Below are 19,699 nucleotides of genomic sequence, written 5' to 3' on the forward strand. Positions count from 1 at the left end.
CAGTCCCCTCAGCCCCAAAGACCCAGCCGGGCGCCCCTTTCACCACATGCCAGGCAGCCGATGAGCCTGGGAAGCCCCTCCTGAGCAGCCCCTCACTGAAGCTGCTGCTCTTTCCCATCTCCTGGGCCTCACCTGCCCTCCCTCTCATCCTCACAGTGGCCTCCGCATTTCCAAGTCCCTCCCACATCCTGCCTGCGAGCCTGCCCTCAGCTCCAGCTCTTGGTCCTCCTTTGGGGGCTGGGGACAGCCTCTCCACCCTCTGTGGCACCCCAACTTGGGCCCCCAAGCACTCAGTCAAGCTGTCAGAGCTCAGGGATATTTCCGTAGCCCTCACGCCCAGTTTCCGGTCTCCCAGAGCATCTGGAAACAGGGCAAGTGACTAGGACCTGTGATGCTCCCTGCTCTCTGCCCCAGCGCAGGGAAGGCCTGGGGCAGGGAGGGGAGTTTCCCATGAATCTCTCTGGTATTTGCTGGGGCCCTTCAGTAAACCTGAACAGGAGTCAGGGGGGCTCCAAACTGTGCACCAGGGGTACATGGCAGGAAAGGACCTCTACTCAAGGGCATTGATGCGGGGTACGAGGCTGGGAAGGCCCACAGCGCAAAGGGCTGGCCTGGAGACCAAGGCCACCTTGCTAAGTGACTGCCATCTACCAGGCCACAGCCCTCCTACCCAAGGAAGGGTTCTGGCTATTGGGGCCCAGACTGGCACTGGCTGGAGCAGCACTAAAGGAAATCAGGGGAACTGGGAGAGACTGCAGCCAGCTTGCTGCCAAGGCCTCGCCAAGCGGACAGGTCGGCCCAGAGGCTGAGGGGCTGACCTGCAGCTTCGTGTGCTCCTCCAACAGGCGGTCATACTCCTTGGTGAGGCCCTCAGACTGCTTCCGCATGGCCAGAGCTTCATTTTCCGCCTTCTCCAGTTCTGGGGGGAGCACAAATGGTGAAGGAAGGAAAATGAAAAGATGAGGTTGAGGGAGAAAAGCTCTGTTTACTGGAGACAGCAGATGCGGCTGCCCCAGGTCCGTCCCCAGTGAGAGTGTCTGGGAGACCCCTCAAGAAGACTTCTTCTCAAGAAGACTCCTCTGCCAGCTGCTGTGGAAGCATCCAGAAGGGGAGTCTCCAGAAGTGGGAGAGGCCTGGCCAACAAACCTGGAGCAACAGGAAGACATCGGGGCTCCCTCCCACCAAACCCTGTCATGGAGAGACCCTGTGTGGCTCTCAGCAGGAGTGACTTCAGGGGGGCTGGAGGCCTGGGAGAAACATTCTGAAAAGGTTCGGGGCGAGAGCAGCAGTGGGACCCCAGCCTTGAAGCTGGGAACAAGAGACGTGTCAAGAGAGGGCTTTAGGAAGGAAGCAGATGGGAACATCACTAGCAGCTCTGGTTTAGCCTGCCTTCCCCACCCACCAGGCCCCTGCTAACAAGACAGAGTGCCATTCCCCATGCCTGGCACTGGCTGAGATGCTCTGGAGGTAGCCCCTGCGTCTCTGGGGTGCCTGGGCCCTCCTTGGTGGGACCCTGCACAGACTGCTAAACCACGAAGCCCAGCCTGCTGAGGCCAACCCCAGCTGGGCTTCAGCTGGGCGAGCTGGGAGCCACTGTTTACTTTCGCCCAGCTCTTCAGCCTGCGTGCAAGTCTGTTATGAATCCTTTGGCATAGAAGGTGCGGCAGCCACCCACGGAGGCTCCAGAGTTCTGGGGGCCACGGGTGACCCGAGGGTAGCGCTCACTTTGCTTGTTAACAGCCAGCTCGTCCTTCAGCCTCTTGAGATCAGCCTTCAGGCTCCTGTTCTCTTCCTGCACCTTCACTTCGCTTTCCCTGCCACCCAACTTGGTGACACCGCCAGCTTCCTAGGAAGAGTGCCAAGGATCCAGGTCACTCAGGTGGAGGAGGGGAGGGAGGAGGGAGGGAGAGAAGGCCTGGTCTGTCCTCCCCACTGAGCTGGGATTCTTCAAGCTGCCCTGGGCACTTGCCCCTTCGGAAATGTCAGCACAGAATCGGGCCACTGTGTGTTCCCAGCCACCTGCTACAGCTCACAGGCCACACGCCCTGCCTGCCCTGGCTCCATTCTCAGCAGCTCCTCCGAGTTTCCCCCAAGCTAGCCAACAACTCAACTTGCTGTCATTTATTTGGGGACTGCGGCCAGTCAACCCCAACTGATCCAGACCTTCCAGTCTCCCTCTCCCCAAGCGCCACCCTTCACTCTAGCCAAGAAGCCCCCACACAGCACTGCCAGGCCAACTGTCTTTTGCCTCTGAATCCGGCTCCGTCCATCTCCTCCTCCCCAGCTTGGCTCACACCTCACCTCCTCAGACAAGCTTTTGAGGATTGCCCCACCTCATCCCCAGCTGATAACCATCCTCAGGAAGACCAGTGGGGTCTTATCTTGGGTGTTTCTGTGCTAACTTGCCCCATGCTCACAGCCCAGGGCTCGGCTCCTTAGGGAGTCAGTTTTATCAGGGAAGAGTCTGACCTGGCTACAGCAGAGGGAGGCAACAGAGCAGCCAGGGCACCCCCTTGCCCACCATGACCCCCAGACCCCTCCCAGACACCTGCCCTCCACAGCAAAAAATGTCCATTCATCCATCTGCCTGACTGCTTCACTTTTCGGACAACAGCAGCGTCACACATTTCCAAGGCCCATGAAGAATGTCACGTGGCAGGGGGGAAGGAAGGGGGTCAGGTGGAACCAACTCACCTTCTTGAGCAGGTCATTCTCCTCCATGTACTTCTTGGCCGCATCACTGGCACTCTCTGCCTGCTTTTTAAAGGCTTCGTTGGAGGCCAACAGCGTGGCCTGCTGGGAGATGAGAGTCACCAGGCGTCTAAGCAAGCTATAATTGTTGATAAAACAAAGGGAGAGGAAAAAATGGCTCGCGTGAACTTCTTTGGGTTGCACCTACCCTCTACCTGCCTCCAACCGAGACCTGTCCTTCTGGATCGCCAGCCTGGAGAAGAGCAACGTACTGCCAATACAAGGGCAAAGATGGAGATGGACCTGGGAGCTGTCCTCTGCCACCATGATTGCTAATGCCCCCCAAAGGCTGCTTGCAGCCCTGGGGCTCTCTTCCAGCCTCGAAGGAAGGCACAGGCAGCAGGGGCCTGACAGGACAATGGGGACTGGGTTTACATCCAGCCTGGAGGCCCAGAATTTGGCACTTTGCAGGGTGGGGCCTGGACATGCCAAAGCAGCCCCGCTGCCCCTTTCCTTGCTGCAAGGCTGCGCTCGCCCTGATCACCCGAAGCAGCCCGTGCTGGGGGCACTTCAAACAGGCCAGCCGAGTCATCCAGCCCACCTGGGGAGGCAGACACTACCGCTGCCCCCATTTTACAGAGGGAAACAGAGACTCAGGCGGCTGAAGCCATTGCTTACGAGCCAGAAACCAATGTGGCTGGAATGTGCACTCCTGCCCGTTCTGACCCCAAGGCCTGAGCTGGCAACCACGCCATGTTCTCAGTTTCCAGGGAACCACGCCCCAGGGCAACCACGAGATGGAGACACCTCTTCTTTCCTCAGCCCCTTCCCGTGGGCAGTCCACAGGCGGCTGCCAGAGCACGTGTGTTAGACAGGATCACCACTCTGAGGTTTCCCAGGGCGAGGGGGACAGAGGATAAGGGATCAGGGCCCAGGCACACATCTCAGGTCCAGACCAGCCATGCCGCTGCCAGCCAGAAGGATCTCTGTTCGTCTCCAAGGCCAACTGTTCAATATCACGGTAATCCAAGTCAATGCCCTGACCCGTAATGCTGAAGAAGCTGAAGTTGAATGGTTCTATGAAGACTTTTTAGAACTAACACCCAAAAAAGATACACTTTTCATTATAGGGGACTGGAATGCCAAAGTAGGAAGTCAAGAAACACAGGCACGTTTGGCCTTGGAGTACAGAATGCAGCAGGGCAAAGGCTAGGATGGACCTGCCCAGTCACTGCCCCAAGGAGGGTGCGGGACAGCCAGGGCCCCAGGGGCAAAGGGAGGACTCAGCAAGGGTATTTCCCCAACGAAGTGCTCACTCTTAGAAGACAAAGCAACTGAAGCCGCCTGCTCTGAGGCATCATCTCCGGCCTCTACAGGGCTCTTGTGGACACCTGCTACTCACACCGGCCGAGAGGAGCAGGGAGAGACGGGAGGGCCCCTGCCAGGGATGAACCCGAGGTGAAGCGGTTCATGGGAGCTATGAGGGACCCATCACGCTTCCTGGTTCAGAGAGCGGCTTCAGGGGCCCCTGTCAGGATGGGGAGAGCCAGGCGACTGATTCCTGGCAGGAAGGGAGAGTTTCCAGTGACATGTGCTCTCTAAAATTAGCGAGCGGGACCTCGTGGCTTGGGGCTCAGGTTTCCCTGTCTCAGCCATGACTGCCCACCAGCCTGCCCCCCACCGGGCTGGAGCCCTGGAAATGCAGGGACCTCTCGAGTGCCCCAGGAGCCAGAGAGAGAGAAGCAACATGCCTGAGGCACACAGGCAGAGTGGCGGTCCCCAGAGGAGCCCTGCAGGAAAAGCAAGTCTCACTCAACCCTGAGCCTACAGGCAGCCTTGAGACGATCCTGGTGGGGTGGAGCCAGCTGCTCCTCCCAGCTGGAGACTGGGTTGGGGGGGAGGGCACGTGTGCCACCTGGCAGACCCAGTCGGCAATGACGGGGCGGGCCAACTCGAAGTGACGCTCCCTGTTTGCCAGCCCCCATAGGCCGACTGTGGCAGGGCTGTGAGTGAGCAAAGCAGCCGAGCCAGGGAGGCCAGGCCCAGCTCTGCTCAGGGCCCTCCCAGCCCAGCCCCACTGACGGAGAACCAGGGTGAGCAGCAAGAGTGAACACATGGTACCGAGCCCCAGAATTGCCCACCGTGAGGGCCTCCCTGATTCAGGTCAGGAGCCTCCAGGATCAGGGCCCTGCCCCTGCCACGTACGTGTCTTTCACACCAACCGTCTTCATCCTTGTCCTCTCCTTTCTTGTTAGACCTGTTCCTCCAACCCAGCCCCTGGCGATTCCGGTAATTCCCTCTGCCAGGAGCCTCATCCCTCCAGGCTCTCCTGCCCAGCAGCCCAAGCCCCTCGCGGCTCCCCTGGCCCCTCCACGCCCCAACCTATACTGACCTGAGCATTGCCCTGACCACGCCACCAGCAATAACCACCGCATCCCAGGAGCAGCCTGTCTGTAGCATTTGGGGCAGCTGACAGGTCACCCCCTTGCAATTCTCCCCTGCCTTTCCCTCCAACACCCCCGAATGCCTGCCTTCAGGATCTTGACCAGATCTCGACATCCAGCGGCCTACCCTCTGGTAGCTCCTGTGTGTCCCCAAGGCATGGCTGACTCAGCCCATCCAAGACAAGCCAACCAGCCCTGCGGTAGATGGCATCGCTGATCTACCTGAGCTCTCGGACTTGCATGTCACCGGGGGCCCCAGTCCTCCTGAGGCCTCACTGCTTCTTTCCTAACTGGAGGTTCCTAACTAGCCTCCTCCCTATCCTTGATCATACAGTTTTGCAAACCACAACCCCAAGGAAAGCCAGCGACCCGTCTCCAAGACAGTCTGACCATGTCACCCCTCTGCTGCGATCCCTGATGCCCGCCTTCTGCCTCTGGCTGGCACACAGCCATTGGTGAGCTGGCTCTTGTCCCCTCCCCACCTGCGTGGCCCTCTACTCCAGTAACACTGAACCGCTGGCTGTGCGTGAGCACACCAGTTCCCGCTTGCCTCATACCACGCCACTGCATGTCGGCCGGCGCCAGTCCCCCTCCTGGTGGAGCGTGCTCACTGATGACTCAAGAGCCAGCCTGCTCTCCCCTCCAAGCCTCTCCTCAACGCCTAGGGTCCCCTCCACCTGTTGAACAGTCCCTGCTCTCTCCTGACCATCTCCCCACATCACCACGTCACTTGCTCCTCACTGGCTGCCCAGCTACAGATGCCTTTGGGCCCAGGACAGCACCCTCAATCTCCCGACCCTCCTGTCCTGGGTCCACCGGGAAAGGGCCCAGCAGATGACGTCTGCTGCCCCCCGCAGCTGAGACCACACCTCTGGCCAGGACAGTACGTGGGTCTAGGGCTCTGGCTCTCACTAGACTCAGCCTTCCCTCAGCCCAGCCGCAGCGAGGGGGACACAGGCTGTCACGGGCAGGGCTTGCCCGTCAGTTGAACCATAGGCTGACAGCTGGTGCCATGTCAGACCCACGGTGATGAGCCAGCTAGGCTTGTGACTGCCATGGTAGCTGAGAAGGCACTTGGGAAAACTCTCATCATCAAAGCTAGGGGCAGAGCCCAGTGCCCTGGCCCAAGTTCAAAGGGTGCCCCTGCCGGTTACCCGGAAAAACCAAGAGCAGCATTCCCTAGCATGGCCATCCAGGCCTACCCAGGAGTAAGCATTCTAGAACTTCTTATTGCCCCTGACACATTAGGCCCCATGCTCCTGGGCCTGCCCTTCATTCACCCAAGATCCAGCTCCAAAGCTCCTGAAACCCTCCACTCCCTCTCAGGCACATCAGTGCACCCTTTTTCTGTCTCCTGAATGCTCTGAGTCTACCCTGGGACCCAGACCCAGGACAGAGCAGGGCACACAGTGGGAGGGGCTCCACTTCAGAATCTCCAAGTCTCAACAGCACAGAGATGGCAGTCAGCCCAGAGAGAAGGCTGGCGGCCTGCTCTCCCCAGGCCTGCTGGCCCCGCTCCATCACGCTCAGCTCGACCGCCCAAGTCCTGTTCTGCAGGTACCTATTCTTAGCCATTTCTGGACAACAGGTGAGAAACAACCGCCAAAGGGATTTCCCAGAGGCACAGGGCTGGCAGAGGGGCCCGGGGTCTGGGTTATAAATGCATCCAGTGACAGAGGGAGACGTCACGGCCCAAACCATAAGAGAATCCAAAAGTGGCCTTGGCAGACAAACGTCACCCCCAGAGACCTGGTAAGATGTTTCTGGACACTGAAGACGGCTTTCCTAAAAAATTGAGTAAATAAGAGTCAGCAGTAGAGAGAGAACCAAGCATATCAAGCAGCAGGGACGTGCTTCACAGGTGCTTTCCACCAATCCTGTCTGCCTCCTCTGGGTGAACTGGAGGGGAGGGCTGGCTTCGTAGGAAGTGAAAAGAGAGCAAGGAGTGTCCTCGCACATCCCAAAAGGAATATTCTAGGCCTGTGCCCACCCTGCTCCACCCTGGCTGTTGCCGATCCTGCCACAAGCATTTACCAAGTCACTCGGCCCTCAGGAAACGACAGGACAAGACAAATGGGCAGGCACCTTCCCTTACCCTGTTGTACCGTGCGAGCAGGAAGCTGGGGTCACAGCGCCACCTGTTGACATTCTAGGCTGACTACAACCCTGTCCCAGGTGGTGCCCTGCACCGCAGGTGGACGCCAAGGCAAAACAAAGAGGCTGCAGTGCAGACGCGTGGGGAGGTGGCCGCCCTGGCGAGGAGCCAAAAGCCAGGTGCCGCCCCAGCAAAAGCCTGAGGCAAAGGAGACAGGCAAAGTCTAACAGTAGGGCTGAAGTGGCCCCAGGGAACTCTCACCCTAATGAGTCTCGAGTCACAGAAATAAGGAGGCAGCAGAAGAGGAAGGAGAACTGACTCAGAAACTGTCCAGGGAAAAACCTTCTGAGGGCTGCCCCCATCCATCCATCTCAGGAGTACATTTCAGCCCTCAAGAGTTCCTCTTCACCCTTGAAGTCAGAAAAAACAGGAGGGGGTCGGGGAAAGGCCAAGGCCCTGCAGCAACTCAAGCATAAGCCCCGATGTCTACTCTGGGGACAGCAAGGCCAGATAGAGTGCAGGGGCGGCAGGCCCTCTGGAGCTGAAGAGAAGCCGTGAACAGGAGCGAGCTTGTCACACTGCCTTCTTGAAACCAGGGACAGAGAGCAACCAAAAGAGGCCACAGACCCCAGGCAGATGCTCCAGTGCTGAAATGCACTGGGGGCGCTCTGGCTACTTGGACGGAGTGGGAGGTGAGTGGGTAACAGGTAGGGAGGCCAGAGCTCCCTAAGCAGCAGGAGGAAATCAAGTACAGGGTTTTTTGCCTTCTCTACACGAAATTCAGATGGGTGTATCTCTTCTTTTCTCCTTTGCCTTTCCCTTCTCTTCTTTTCATAGCTATTTATAACGCCTCCTCAGACAGCCATTTTGCCTTTTTGCATTTCTTTTTCTTGGGGATGGTCTTGATCACTGCCTCCTGTACAATGTCACAAACCTCCATCCATAGTTCTTCAGGCATAGTTCTTCTCTATCAGATCTAATCCCTTGAATCTATTCGTCACTTCCACTGTATAAACCTAAGATATTTGATTTAGGTCATACCTGAATGGCCTAGTGGCTTTCCCTACTTTCTTCAATTTAAGTCTGAATTTAGCAATAAGGAGTTCTGAGCCATAGTCAGCTCCCGGTCTTGTTTTCACTGACTGTATACAGTTTCTCCATCTTTGGCTGCAAAAAATATAATCAATCTGATTTCGGTATTGACCATCTGGTGATGTCCCTGTGTAGAGTCTTCTCGTGTTGTTGGAAGAGGGTGTTTGCTATGACCAGTGCGTTCTCTTGGCAAAACTCTTGTTAGCCTTTGCCCTGCTTCATTCTGTACCCTAAGGCCAAACTTGCCTGTTACTCCAGGTATTTCTTTAATTCCTACATTTGCATTCCAGTCCCCTACAATGAAAGGACATCTTTTTTTGGTGTTTAGTTTTTTTTTTTTAATTTTTTATTTATTTATTTTTGGCTGAGCTGGGTCTTCCTTGTGGTGAGTGGGCTTCTCTAGTTGTGGCAAGGGATTAGTTGCCCTGATGCATGTGGGATCTTAGTTCCTCAACCAGGAATCGAACCTGTATCCCCTTCATTGGAAGGTGGATTCTTAACCACTGGACCACCAAGAAAGTCCCCCTGGTGTTAGTTCTAAAAGGTCTTGTACGTCTTCACAGAACCGTTCCACTTCAGCTTCTTCAGCATTACTGGTCAGGGCATAGACTTGGATTACCGTGATAGTGAATGGTTTGCCTTGGAAACGAACAGAGTTCATTCTGTCATTTTTGAGATTGCATCCAAGTACTGCATTTTGGACTCTTGTTGACTATGATGGCTACCCCATTTCTTCTAAGGGATTCTTGCCCACATTAATAGATATAATGGTCATCTGAGTTAAATTCACCCATCCCAGTCCACCGATTCCTAAAATGTTGACATTCACTCTTGCCATCTCCTGTTTGACCACTTCCAATTTGCCTTGATTCATGCACCTAACATTCCAGGTTCCTATGCAATATTGCTCTTTACAGCATCGGACTTTACTTCCATCACCAATCACATCCAAAACTGGGTGTTGTTTTTGCTTTGGCTCCACCTCTTCATTCTTTCTGGAGTTATTTCTCCACTGATCTCCAGTAGCATATTGGGCACCTACCGATCTTGGGAGTTCATCTTTCAGTGTCCATTCTTTTTTCCTTTTCATGCTGTTCATGGGGTTCTCAAGGCAAGAATACTGAAGTGGTTTGCTGTTTCCTTCTCCAGTGGACCATGCTTTGTCAGAACTCTCCACCACAACCTTCCAAACAGCTGAGAAAAGAAGAGAAGCTAAAGGTAAAGGAAAAAAGAAAAGATACCCATCTGAATGCAGGGTTCCAAAGAATAAGGAGAGATAAGAAAGCCTTTGTCAGTGATCAATGCAAAGGCAGACAGGAAAACAGTAGAATGGGAAAGACTACCAATCTTTTCAAGAAAATTAGAGATACCAAGTGAACATTTCATGCACAGATGAGCATCATAAAGGACAGAAACTGTGTGGACCTAACAGAAGCAGAAGATATTAAGAAAAGGTGGCAAGAATACACAGAAGAACTATACAAAAAAGATCTTAATGACCTAGAAAACCATAATGGTGTGATCACTCACCTAAAACCAGACATCTTGGAGTGTGAAGTCAAGTGGGCCTTAGGAAGCATCACTATGAACACAGCTAGTGGAGGTGACAGAATTCCAGCTAAGCTATTTCAAGTCCTAAAAGATGATGCTGCTAAAATGCTGCACTCAATATGCCAGCCAATTTGGAAAACTCAGCAATGGCCACAGGACTGGAAAAGGTCAGTTTTCATTCCAATCCCAAGGAAAGGCAATGCCAAAGAATGTTCAAACTACCGCACGATTGCTCATCTTACACATTAGCAAAGTAATGCTCAAAATTCTCCAAGTGAGGCTTCAACAGTACGTGAACCAAAAACTTCCAGATGTTCAAGCTAGATTTAGAAAAGGGAGAGGAACCAGAGATCGAATTGCCAACGTCTGCTGGATCATGGAAAAGGCAAGAGAATTCCAAAAAAACATCTACTTCTGCTTTACTGATGAATGCCAAAGCCTTTGACTGTGTGGATCACAACAAACTGTGGACAATTCTTCAATAGATGGGAATTCCAGACCACCTTACCTGCCTCCTGAGAAATCTGTATGCAGGTCAAGAAGCAACAGTTAGAACCCTACGTGGAACTCAGCTATCAGGGAATCCATCTGCCATGCAGGAGACCCCAGTTGCAGACGGATTCTTTACCAATTGAGCTATCAGGAAATTCACCTGCAATGCAGAAGACCTGAGTTCGATTCTGAGGTCAGTAAGATCTGCTGGAGAAGGAATAGGCTACCCACTCCATTATTCTTGGGCTTCCCTTGTGGCTCAGCTGGTAAAGAATCCACCTGCAATGCAGGAGACCTGGGCTGGGAAGATCCCTTGGAGAAGGGAAAGGCTACTCACTCCAGTAAGTACTCTGGCCTGGAGAATTCCACAGACTGTATAGTCCATGGGATCACAAAGAGTCGGACAGGACTGAGTAACTTTCACACACAAAAGTGTTTTTCTTATGGAAATGTTTTTCTTAATGAAACTATGTATTTGCTTTAGAATCTGCCTTTCTTCAAAGTAGTTCAAGATTAACTTTTTTTCTTTTCTCAAACCTTGGGCTGATAATGGTTCAACAAACCAGTATTCATGTCAATTGTTTTATGGCGGCGGGGGGGGGGGGGGGGAATGAGACACCTTTGTACCATCCTATCTCAAAAATGCATATATATTGTGGGAGAGGGGCCTGGTGAAACTCCCCCAGTCTAGAGGTATCTCTCTTATCTGATTAATAAGCTTACTAACAGACATATTCTGTCCCCTTCTGATGTCTATGCCAGAAGCTTTCCCTATCTGTTATACTTTAATAAAACTTTGCTACACAAAATGCTCCAAGTGATCAAGCCTCGTCTCTGACCCTGGCTCGAACTCCTCTCCTCTGGAGGTCATGGCTCGGCTTGCAGAAGCAACCTTTCAGAGGGAGGGAGCAGTCACCCCAGATGTGCCCCCACACAGCAGGTAAGTGTTAGTCGCTCAGTCATGCCTGACTCTTTGCAACCCCATGGACTGCAGCCCAGCAGGTTCCTCTGTCCATGAGACTTACCAGGCAAGGATACTGGAGTGGGTTGCCACTGGTGACTTTCTTCTCCAGGGGATCTTCCCAACCCAGGGATCGAACCCCGGTCTCCTGTACTGCAGGCAGATTCTTTACCATCTGAGCTACAAGGAAAGCCCCACACAGTACTCCAATCCAAAGCAAAGTGTCTCTTGCAAGGCCATGAGCCCAGGAAAGAGGCCTGGCCCAAACAAGGAACAAAGCAAAGGACTAGAGGAGGTATCAGCTACTCAATCCAACACAGAGGCCACTGGTGGCCTTTCCATTCAAATAAATTAAAATTTTGGTCCTATCACTTCATGGCAAATAGATAGGAAACACTGACAGACTTTATATCCTTGGGCTACAAAATCACTGCAGATGGAGACTGCAGCCATGAAATTCAAAGATGCTTGCTCCTTGGAAGAAAAGCTATGACCAACCTAGACAGCATGTTAAAAAGCATGCCAACAAAGGTCCGTCTAGTCAAAACTACGGTTTTTCCAGTGGTCATGTATGGACATGAGAGTTGGACTATAAAGAATGCTGAGCCCCGAAACATTGATGCTTTTGGACTGTGGTGTTGAAGAAGACTCTTAAGAGTCCCGTGGATAGCAAGGAGATCAAACCAGTCAATCCTAAAAGAAATCAGTCCTGAATATTCACTGGAAGGACTGCTGCTAAAGCTCCAATACTTTGGCCACCTGATGCAAAGAACTGAATCACTGGAAAAGACCCTGATGCTGGGAAAGACTGAAGGCAGGAGAAGGGGGATGACAGAGGATGAGATGGCTGGATGGCATCACCAACTCGATGGATGTGAGTTTGAATAAGCTCTGGGAGATGGTGATGGACAGGGAAGCCTGGCGTACTGCAGTCCGTGGGGTCGCGAAGAGTCGGACATGACTGAGCGACTGAACTGAAATGATATTAAATGAAAAATCTAGCTCCTCAGTCACAGCAGCCACACTTGTTCACAGTGAGCATGCTTCCAGCCTGGAGGCAACTGGTCAGACGGCGCTGGGCTGGAGAAGCTCACAGTCCTTCCCATCTACAGACCTGCTCTCCATGCCTCCTATGCTCTGCCTTCCAAGAAAGGGACCCTGCTGGAACATCAGGCTTCCTTCCCATGACCTCGGAATCAGGAAGACTGAGCCCCTATTGTTTGGCACCATGCCCCCAAACTGCTCATTTGCCGTTTGCCTTTAGAGTATGAGGAAGAGAATTCTTTGGCCAAAACCAAGTAGCTGAGCAAATAATCCACTTTTAAAAGAAGCTGATGCTCGTTCCGATGCATGTCAGATGGTCTTCCGTGATCTCTTCACAGGCAACTCCCCTCACTTTACCACAGTCCCCACTTTATCAGAGCCCCTGCTGGGCCTAGCACCCACAGGACACCAGCACACTAATGCAGCTGGGGGACTTTGGCTGGAGGAGGAAGAGACTAGAAATCAATGGACTTATCAAAAAGTCTGTTACTCAGTGCTTAGCTCTGAAGCACTATTGTATCTAGAGTCTCAGAAAATGATGGCAGCTGATTTGACAGATCAAGAGGAAATAAAGGCCAAAAATCCCTCTACCTGGCCTTCTAAGGTCAGCCCTTCAGTTAAATCACTTTATCTCTGGGATGATCTCGAGCATCAGGTTTTAAAAACCCCTCAGTTACCTTATTTAGATGCAGATTAAAGCAAGAGTAAAAAAGTATACTTTTCTAGGTTTCCCTTGTGGCTCAGCTGGTAAAGAACCCGCCTGCAATGCGGGAGACCTGGGTTCGATCCCTGGGTTGGGAAGATCCTCTGGAGAAGGCAAAGGCTACCCACTCCAGTATTCTGCCCTGGAAAATTCCATGGACTGTATAGTCCACGAGGCCACAAAGAGTCAGACACGACTGAGCCACTTTCACTTTCCTTTCACTTTCAAAAAAGTATAAGCAAAACCTGCAAAGTAATCTGGGAAATGTGACCAATCACCACTGAGTTGGTTACTATGAAGTTACTCTAAGGTTCTCACACACAAAATGCTAGCGTGCTTAAGACTTTTTAACCAAGTTCCTCTCTTTTCAAAGCTAAAAATCCTATTTTTAGCAAAGCAAAAAGTCCTATTTTGCCTGTAAACACGCTATTTGGGATTGGCTTCAAAATACTCCAGAGGATCATGGGGGTGATCAAACTAGACTGGCCAAGGAGACCATGGAGATGTTGAAACTGAGTGACACCCTCAGGGGGCTGCTCTTCTCTGCTGCCTCCAGTGCTCGGCCAGGCCTGAGAACCCCCAGCAACATCCAACCAGACGCCAGGGCCCTGAGGCTTCCTCGGTGTGTCCCCCCAAGCCCTTCCTCGGCCAGCCTCTCCTGGCCCTCCACTCGTCCCCCTGCACTCACTCTCCCCATCCTGTGCCCAGCGTGGAAAGACCCTGAGGGCCAGGCCTGGCATTCTCTGTGGCACAGCCTACCACACGAGTGGGGAAAATCCCACAAAACTCTCTCATTACTTGGGGTGATACCAGGAACGTCACTGTTTATGAAGCACTCCCCACCCGCCAGGCAGGATGCCAAGAACACAGCCCCAGTCACCTTGATCCTCACACCAAGCCTGTGAAAAGGCATTCTCAGCCATTTAACTGGGGAAGGAAAAGGCTCCACAGACTGAGTGATTTCCTCGAGGTGACATGGCTCAACAGTAACAGACCCAGGGCTCAAACCCAGCTAATTCCAACACCCACTCTCATTACAGCCGCCCGCCTCTCAGGGCCATCGTGGGCTGTTACAGGCCCCTGGGCAAGGGAACTTCGCAACAAAGCCCAGGGCGCCCCATCCGTACTGACTGTGGCAACAGAACCCAGCCCTAAAGGAGTAGGCAGAAAACAAGAGGGAACCGCAGATCAAGTCAGGTCGTTATAGATGGAGCGATTTCACACACAAGGCCCTTCCCAGGTCTGGATGCAACTACTAGTTTGGTCCTGACCATTCACATTTCCTCAAAGGCAAAGAAAACAGAGCTTGAGTCTTAGAACCTGCAAACCTCAGTCCAGCAAGAGCTGCTGGGCAGCCACATCCACAACTGCAGAGGGACATTGGCCAGTTGCAGCCCCACTCAGAGCAGGGAATGAAGCACGAAGGCAACAGATGAGACACAGTGCACACCACCCGGGTCCGTAGTAAATGGTGACCTGCACCGTGCCCTCACAGACCAAAGGCCCACAACACGGTGCCAGAGCCAGCAGCATCCATGTCCTCAATAGGTGTGTCTTCACACGCACTCCCACAGCTGCAGCATTCCTGCTCCCAGCGCTCAGGAGACCTGAAGAGCTGGACGTCCAACCTACGACAGTCAGCGCAGCAGCTCGAGGAGTTCAACCTAGACACGGGCCTGAAGCCGGCCCTGTCTGCCCAGGACACTCCCTTCAGGCCCAAAGGGGAAGACAGCCCTGTGTATGTGCCCAGCCCTTGGCGTGGAGCCGGCAAGACTAGAGGGGATGACCCTAGGTTGCCATGTCCCAGGCCACCAAGGCCTTGGAGGTCAGCACAACACGGGCCTTGCACCACAGGATCAGGAAGGCAGGAAGCACAAACGGGGGGTCTGGGCTGGACTGGCAGGCCAGGGGGTGAGGGTGGGGGGGTCCAGGATGAGGCCACGGAAATAGGGAAGGGGTCCCACGTGGCTGGTTCATGACAGAGAGACCAAAGCAAAGACTCAGAGGGCTGCAGGAAGGGGTCACATCCCAAAGGTCTCAGGGTCAGGCCTTGATGTCAAAGCTGCTCTGAAGGCACTGGAAGCAGGGGCAGTGGGGTGGTTTTATACCATCAGAAAGCTTGCTTGGCTGGACCAGGCAGCGCAGACAGGCTATGAAGGCAACTCTGGGGCAGGAAGCCTACCTGAGATGACACAGCACTTTCTGGACACCGAGGAAGAGAAGCTCAGGAGGTAAGCTCCCTGGTTTGTGGAGTGGGGACAGAGTTCCCGTTTGGAAGATGAAGAGTTTGGGAGGGCTGCCTGAACTACATTCCTGAGCTGCACACCTAAAAATGGTTTTTTGGGGGGTGGGTACTTCACTGGTGGTCCGGTGGTTAGGACTCTGTGCCTTTAGTGCCAAGGGCCCGGGTTCAATCCCTGGTAGGGGAACTAGGATCCTACAAGCCATGCAGCCAGGCCAAAATAGCAATCAACGAATACGAGAAAGCCTGTCTGACAATCTCATATACAACAGAAGAACAAAAAAGTGGTTCAGAAAGCCCACTTGATGCTATATGTACGTTTGACAAACAAACGAACGAAGAAGATACCACAGGAGCTGGGGAATCACCTGTGATGAGAAAAACGGGCAGAACTCCCCGGGGCTTCTGTGTGGAGACAGCTGTTCTCGAACTTCACAGCCCAGCCCACAGCTGGGCTTTCTCAGCAGGAAGCACTGAGACCTGGGAAGGTAGCCAGCTGCCCCACGTTAGAGCAACCATGGAGCAGCAGGGCAGAGCTTTGTGAGGAAGGACACACTTGTTTAAGGATGTGATGCATTCTTTTAAGTCTGCGGCCCCCATTTGCAATTATGAGGGCTGCTCAAGGCTCCCCGCCACCATATGCTCTTTTTCGGTTGGTGGTGGTCGCCCGCATAACCTGAGCTCCCCGACTAGGGATTGAACCCAAGCCCTCGGCAGTTAAAGCACGGATTCTTAACCACTGGACCACAACCAGGGAATTCTCCCAGCTGTGTGCTCTTAACTGCAGACCCAGGAGGAGGCAGTGCCACTCCCAGCCTCTTCTCCTAGCCTTGTTCTCTCCCTCTGTGGTCCCCTCACCACTAACCTGCTGTCTCTCTCCCCTAGTCTTGCCTCTCCCTTAATCGGTCTTCATTACCCTTAACCTGGCTTCCAGGGAGTGGTCGCCCAGCCCTCTCACCCATCCGCCATCCTTCAACCCCTCCGTGAAGCCACCCCCCTCCACCACCCAGCCCCTGCTTCCTTGTGCCTTCCAGCGGGCCTCTCAAGCTCCCTTCCCCCACATGCATGAGCGTGTGCCACTCTTCCTCTGGGTTTTGCCACTCTGCAGGCACCCACAGCAGAACTACCACCGCCTCTGCCTCTAAGGCTTGGGATCCCCACTAGTTCCCCCCCTTTCTCCCACCAACACCTCAGAAACCTGGTTCAGGGCACCAGCATCTCCCAACTCAGTGATCTCCCCTTTGCGCCCCTGCTTCTAGGTGCTCTTGTGCTAAAAACTACCCCACCCCAGGTGCTGTTGCCAAGTACAAATGTGCAACTCGGACCATGGCACAGCACTGCTGGAAAAACGCAGTGCTCTATCACACAGAGGTTGGGTACGCACTTTGAAACTGGCATTAAAAACCCTCCACCAAAATAAATAAATAAAAATCCTCCACCATGTCTCTGGCCACTCCTGTGTCATCCACCCTGCTCCACGTGCTCCTTCTCTAACAGCCCACTGGGGTTCTGGGACTGGGCCAGTACCTGCCAGTAAGACAAGTGCAAATCTGCAGGAGAAAAACAGATAGGAAGACAGACACAAACACTATGACCAGGAGGTCCAGCTGAGAGACATGCAAAGTGGCAACTAAGAGAGGTTTTCCTGGTTTATGAGAGGAAACTGGGGGGATGAGCCTGATGTTCAGCAGCGGGGAATTGGTAGATTCTTAAGAACACTGGAAACTGATGGGCTGTCGTAGAACAATGTTCATGACAGACAGTGGAAGATCCAAGTTCGCCTGTGGTAGTTCCAATGTGAAGACACGTGTGGCTGCTGTAGGGAAAGAACCCAGGTGCTGAGGTCCTATCACTTTAAATCGGAATTCTTAGTTCTGCTGATGACTAGCTCTGGGAACCTGGGTCTCTGAACCTCAGCTTTGCAGAACTACTGTAAAAATTAATGTGTGCTTGGCACATGGAATCCTTAACATATGGTAGCTGATATCAGTCTAGAAAGATATTCAACAAAGGCATGTGGCAACGTTGGTTGACATTTTAGAGAATGTCTTTTATTTGTTTATTTAAAGACTCAACTTCCTCCAAAGGCTATATACTATCAGATGGTTTAATAATCTTCAGATGGGGGCTTCCCTGGTGGTCCAGTGGTTAAGAATCCGCCTTGCCAGGCAGGTGACGATCCTTGGGTGGGGAACTAAGATCCCGCATGCCATGGGGCAACTGAGCCCTCGTGTAACAACTACTGAAGCCCGTGCACTCCAGAAAACTGTGCCACAATTAGAGAGCCCATAGGCCACAAAGAAAGATCCCACATGACACAGCAAAGATCCTGCAGGCTGCAAGTAAGACCAATGCGGCCAAATAAATAATCTTCAGAGTACAAAAGGGACTAAGATTAAAGTCACTGTACTCCTACAACTTAGGCTAAGGCTGATGCACAGATTGTGTGCTTGACCCAGGCACCTTCCTACCAAAATCCAGGGGAACAAACAGCCTACTATCCAGTCTACAGTCAGAGGCAGACTATAAACCAACATCTGTCACTAAGAGCTCACACCAACACAAACAAGCGGGCATCCAAACTGGTATCAGAACTAGGCAGAGGTTTGGGCTGGCCATTTAGAACCTGTACAACTCAGACCATCTCTCCAGTGCTCCCTCTCTCCTGGGTTGCCCTTTTCCACTTACAAAGGCCCCCTTAATTATGAAGCTATTACAGAAGTCCTTACTGATTTCAAGCCAAACCAGAACCCAAACAATTCACACACACAGCTACTCTCCCTCAGTATTCTTGCAGCAGCTCTGTCTCCTGTACAATGATGCTCTGGTTATGGAGCTAAGACCGTGAGTGGGACTCTGCAAAACAATTCTAATACACCTAAACTTGACCCAGCCGTGACAGAGAGACATCTCTCTTGTTCTTTCACACAGACTTGCATATGGCTAATAAGAGTTAGTGGATCATTTATGCAAAAGTGTACAAAACTTGAGAGGAACACGGAAGCAAAGCCATGTAGGACAATAAAGGAACTAGTCCATGTAGGGCAGACAGAGGAGAGAAGGCAGTCTTCAAAGAGAAAGTGCTTCCAAAACTACAGGACAGAGCATTGTTTCTGGAAATACCAACCAGATACAGGAGGAGAGGGAAAGAGTACACCAAGTGTTTTAAATGCGATTGACCACTGAGTCACTTTGCTGTACACCCAAAATTAACACATCATTGTAAATGAACTATAGTTCTATTTTTTCAATGGTTAACAATTAAACAATAGGGTCACTTGGAGCTCAGCGAAATGCAGGTCCTTGTCAGCAGGCCGGGGGCAGGGCAGAGGGTCTCGATTCCCAACAAGCCTCCAGGTCTGGCCAATGCTGCTGGCCACAGGCCACGTTGAGAGCAGCTAGGTGCCAGGGAACCTGCATCCCACAAATCCTATTTCCAATAATTAAACAGAGAAAAAGGGGGAAAAAAAGAGGCATCCTGTGCCAGATTAGAAAGCATCAATGTGGGATAGTGGTTTTTTAATGGTAAAAATTTCCAACCAGCTCACATATGTGTGACCAGGGAACTGATTTAATACACAATGGTGCCCTTACAGCACGGAACACTGCACAGCCATGAAGCACAGGAGAAGTCTGTGCAAGTCATTTGGAAAAACTACCAAGATAATTGAGTGAAAAGGGCAAGTCAAAGCAGAGCAAAAAAAAAAAAAAAAAAAAAAAAAACCACAGTGCTCAAAAAAAAAAAGTTAACATATATGTAAAAGATTTTTAAAAGTTTCAGAAACATCCCACTTATTACCTATAGCTATCCCTGGAGATGAAAACTTGCAGTTTCTCACCACATATTACTATTTGAAGTTTGGGGGGCTTTGTTTATTTTTACAGTGAGTAGGGATAACTTCTGAAATCAGAATAACAAAGGTGATAGCTGTGTTCTTAAAGCGTTTCCTGCAAGCTGCCTATGAGCTGTGTATTTGGACAAGAACAGTTCTATGGCTAATATCATGCAAAGAGAGAAGTTCCTCAAGGGTCACAGCCACCATACAGGGTCTGACCCCTAGACTAGGGAGGAGTATATCATCTTGGAAAATTCTAGAAACTAAACAGATCATCCGTGGACAACTAGTGAATCCACACCAATCCTTGGGGTCACTTTCCTTTTCTAAGAAAAGTCACACGAGAACTTCACATCTTTTTTTTTTTTTTTGATCAGCTACTGGACAGGGATCTAGGAGTGTGGCAGGTACAGCAAAGCCTCTTTCAGCCAAGATAGACAACGAACAGATGGGGAGCTGCGGGAACAACCAGGCCCAAAAAGCTACTGTCTGACACATTTTAAAGGGAATTTGCTGAAACCTTCCTTACATGCTTGTCAGATGGAGAG

General features: G+C 52.1%; 1 protein-coding gene across 3 annotated transcripts in view; it reads right to left on the reverse strand.

The window, feature by feature from the left end:
• Positions 1-19,699, reverse strand: part of BCAP31 (B cell receptor associated protein 31) — a 29,168-nt gene that overhangs the window by 422 nt on the left and 9,047 nt on the right. For all 3 annotated transcript variants that reach the window (XM_040265577.1, XM_040265578.1, XM_040265579.1), the window contains exons 5-7: positions 2,695-2,830; positions 1,726-1,846; positions 819-919 (exon numbers count right to left, since the gene is read on the reverse strand). In XM_040265577.1, the coding sequence (XP_040121511.1) occupies positions 819-919; positions 1,726-1,846; positions 2,695-2,830 (358 nt within the window). The remainder of the gene's footprint in view (positions 1-818; positions 920-1,725; positions 1,847-2,694; positions 2,831-19,699) is intronic.

This window comes from Oryx dammah, unplaced genomic scaffold (assembly GCF_014754425.2).
Source record: "Oryx dammah isolate SB20612 unplaced genomic scaffold, SCBI_Odam_1.1 HiC_scaffold_23, whole genome shotgun sequence".
In the NCBI taxonomy this organism is placed as follows: Eukaryota; Metazoa; Chordata; class Mammalia; order Artiodactyla; family Bovidae; genus Oryx; species Oryx dammah.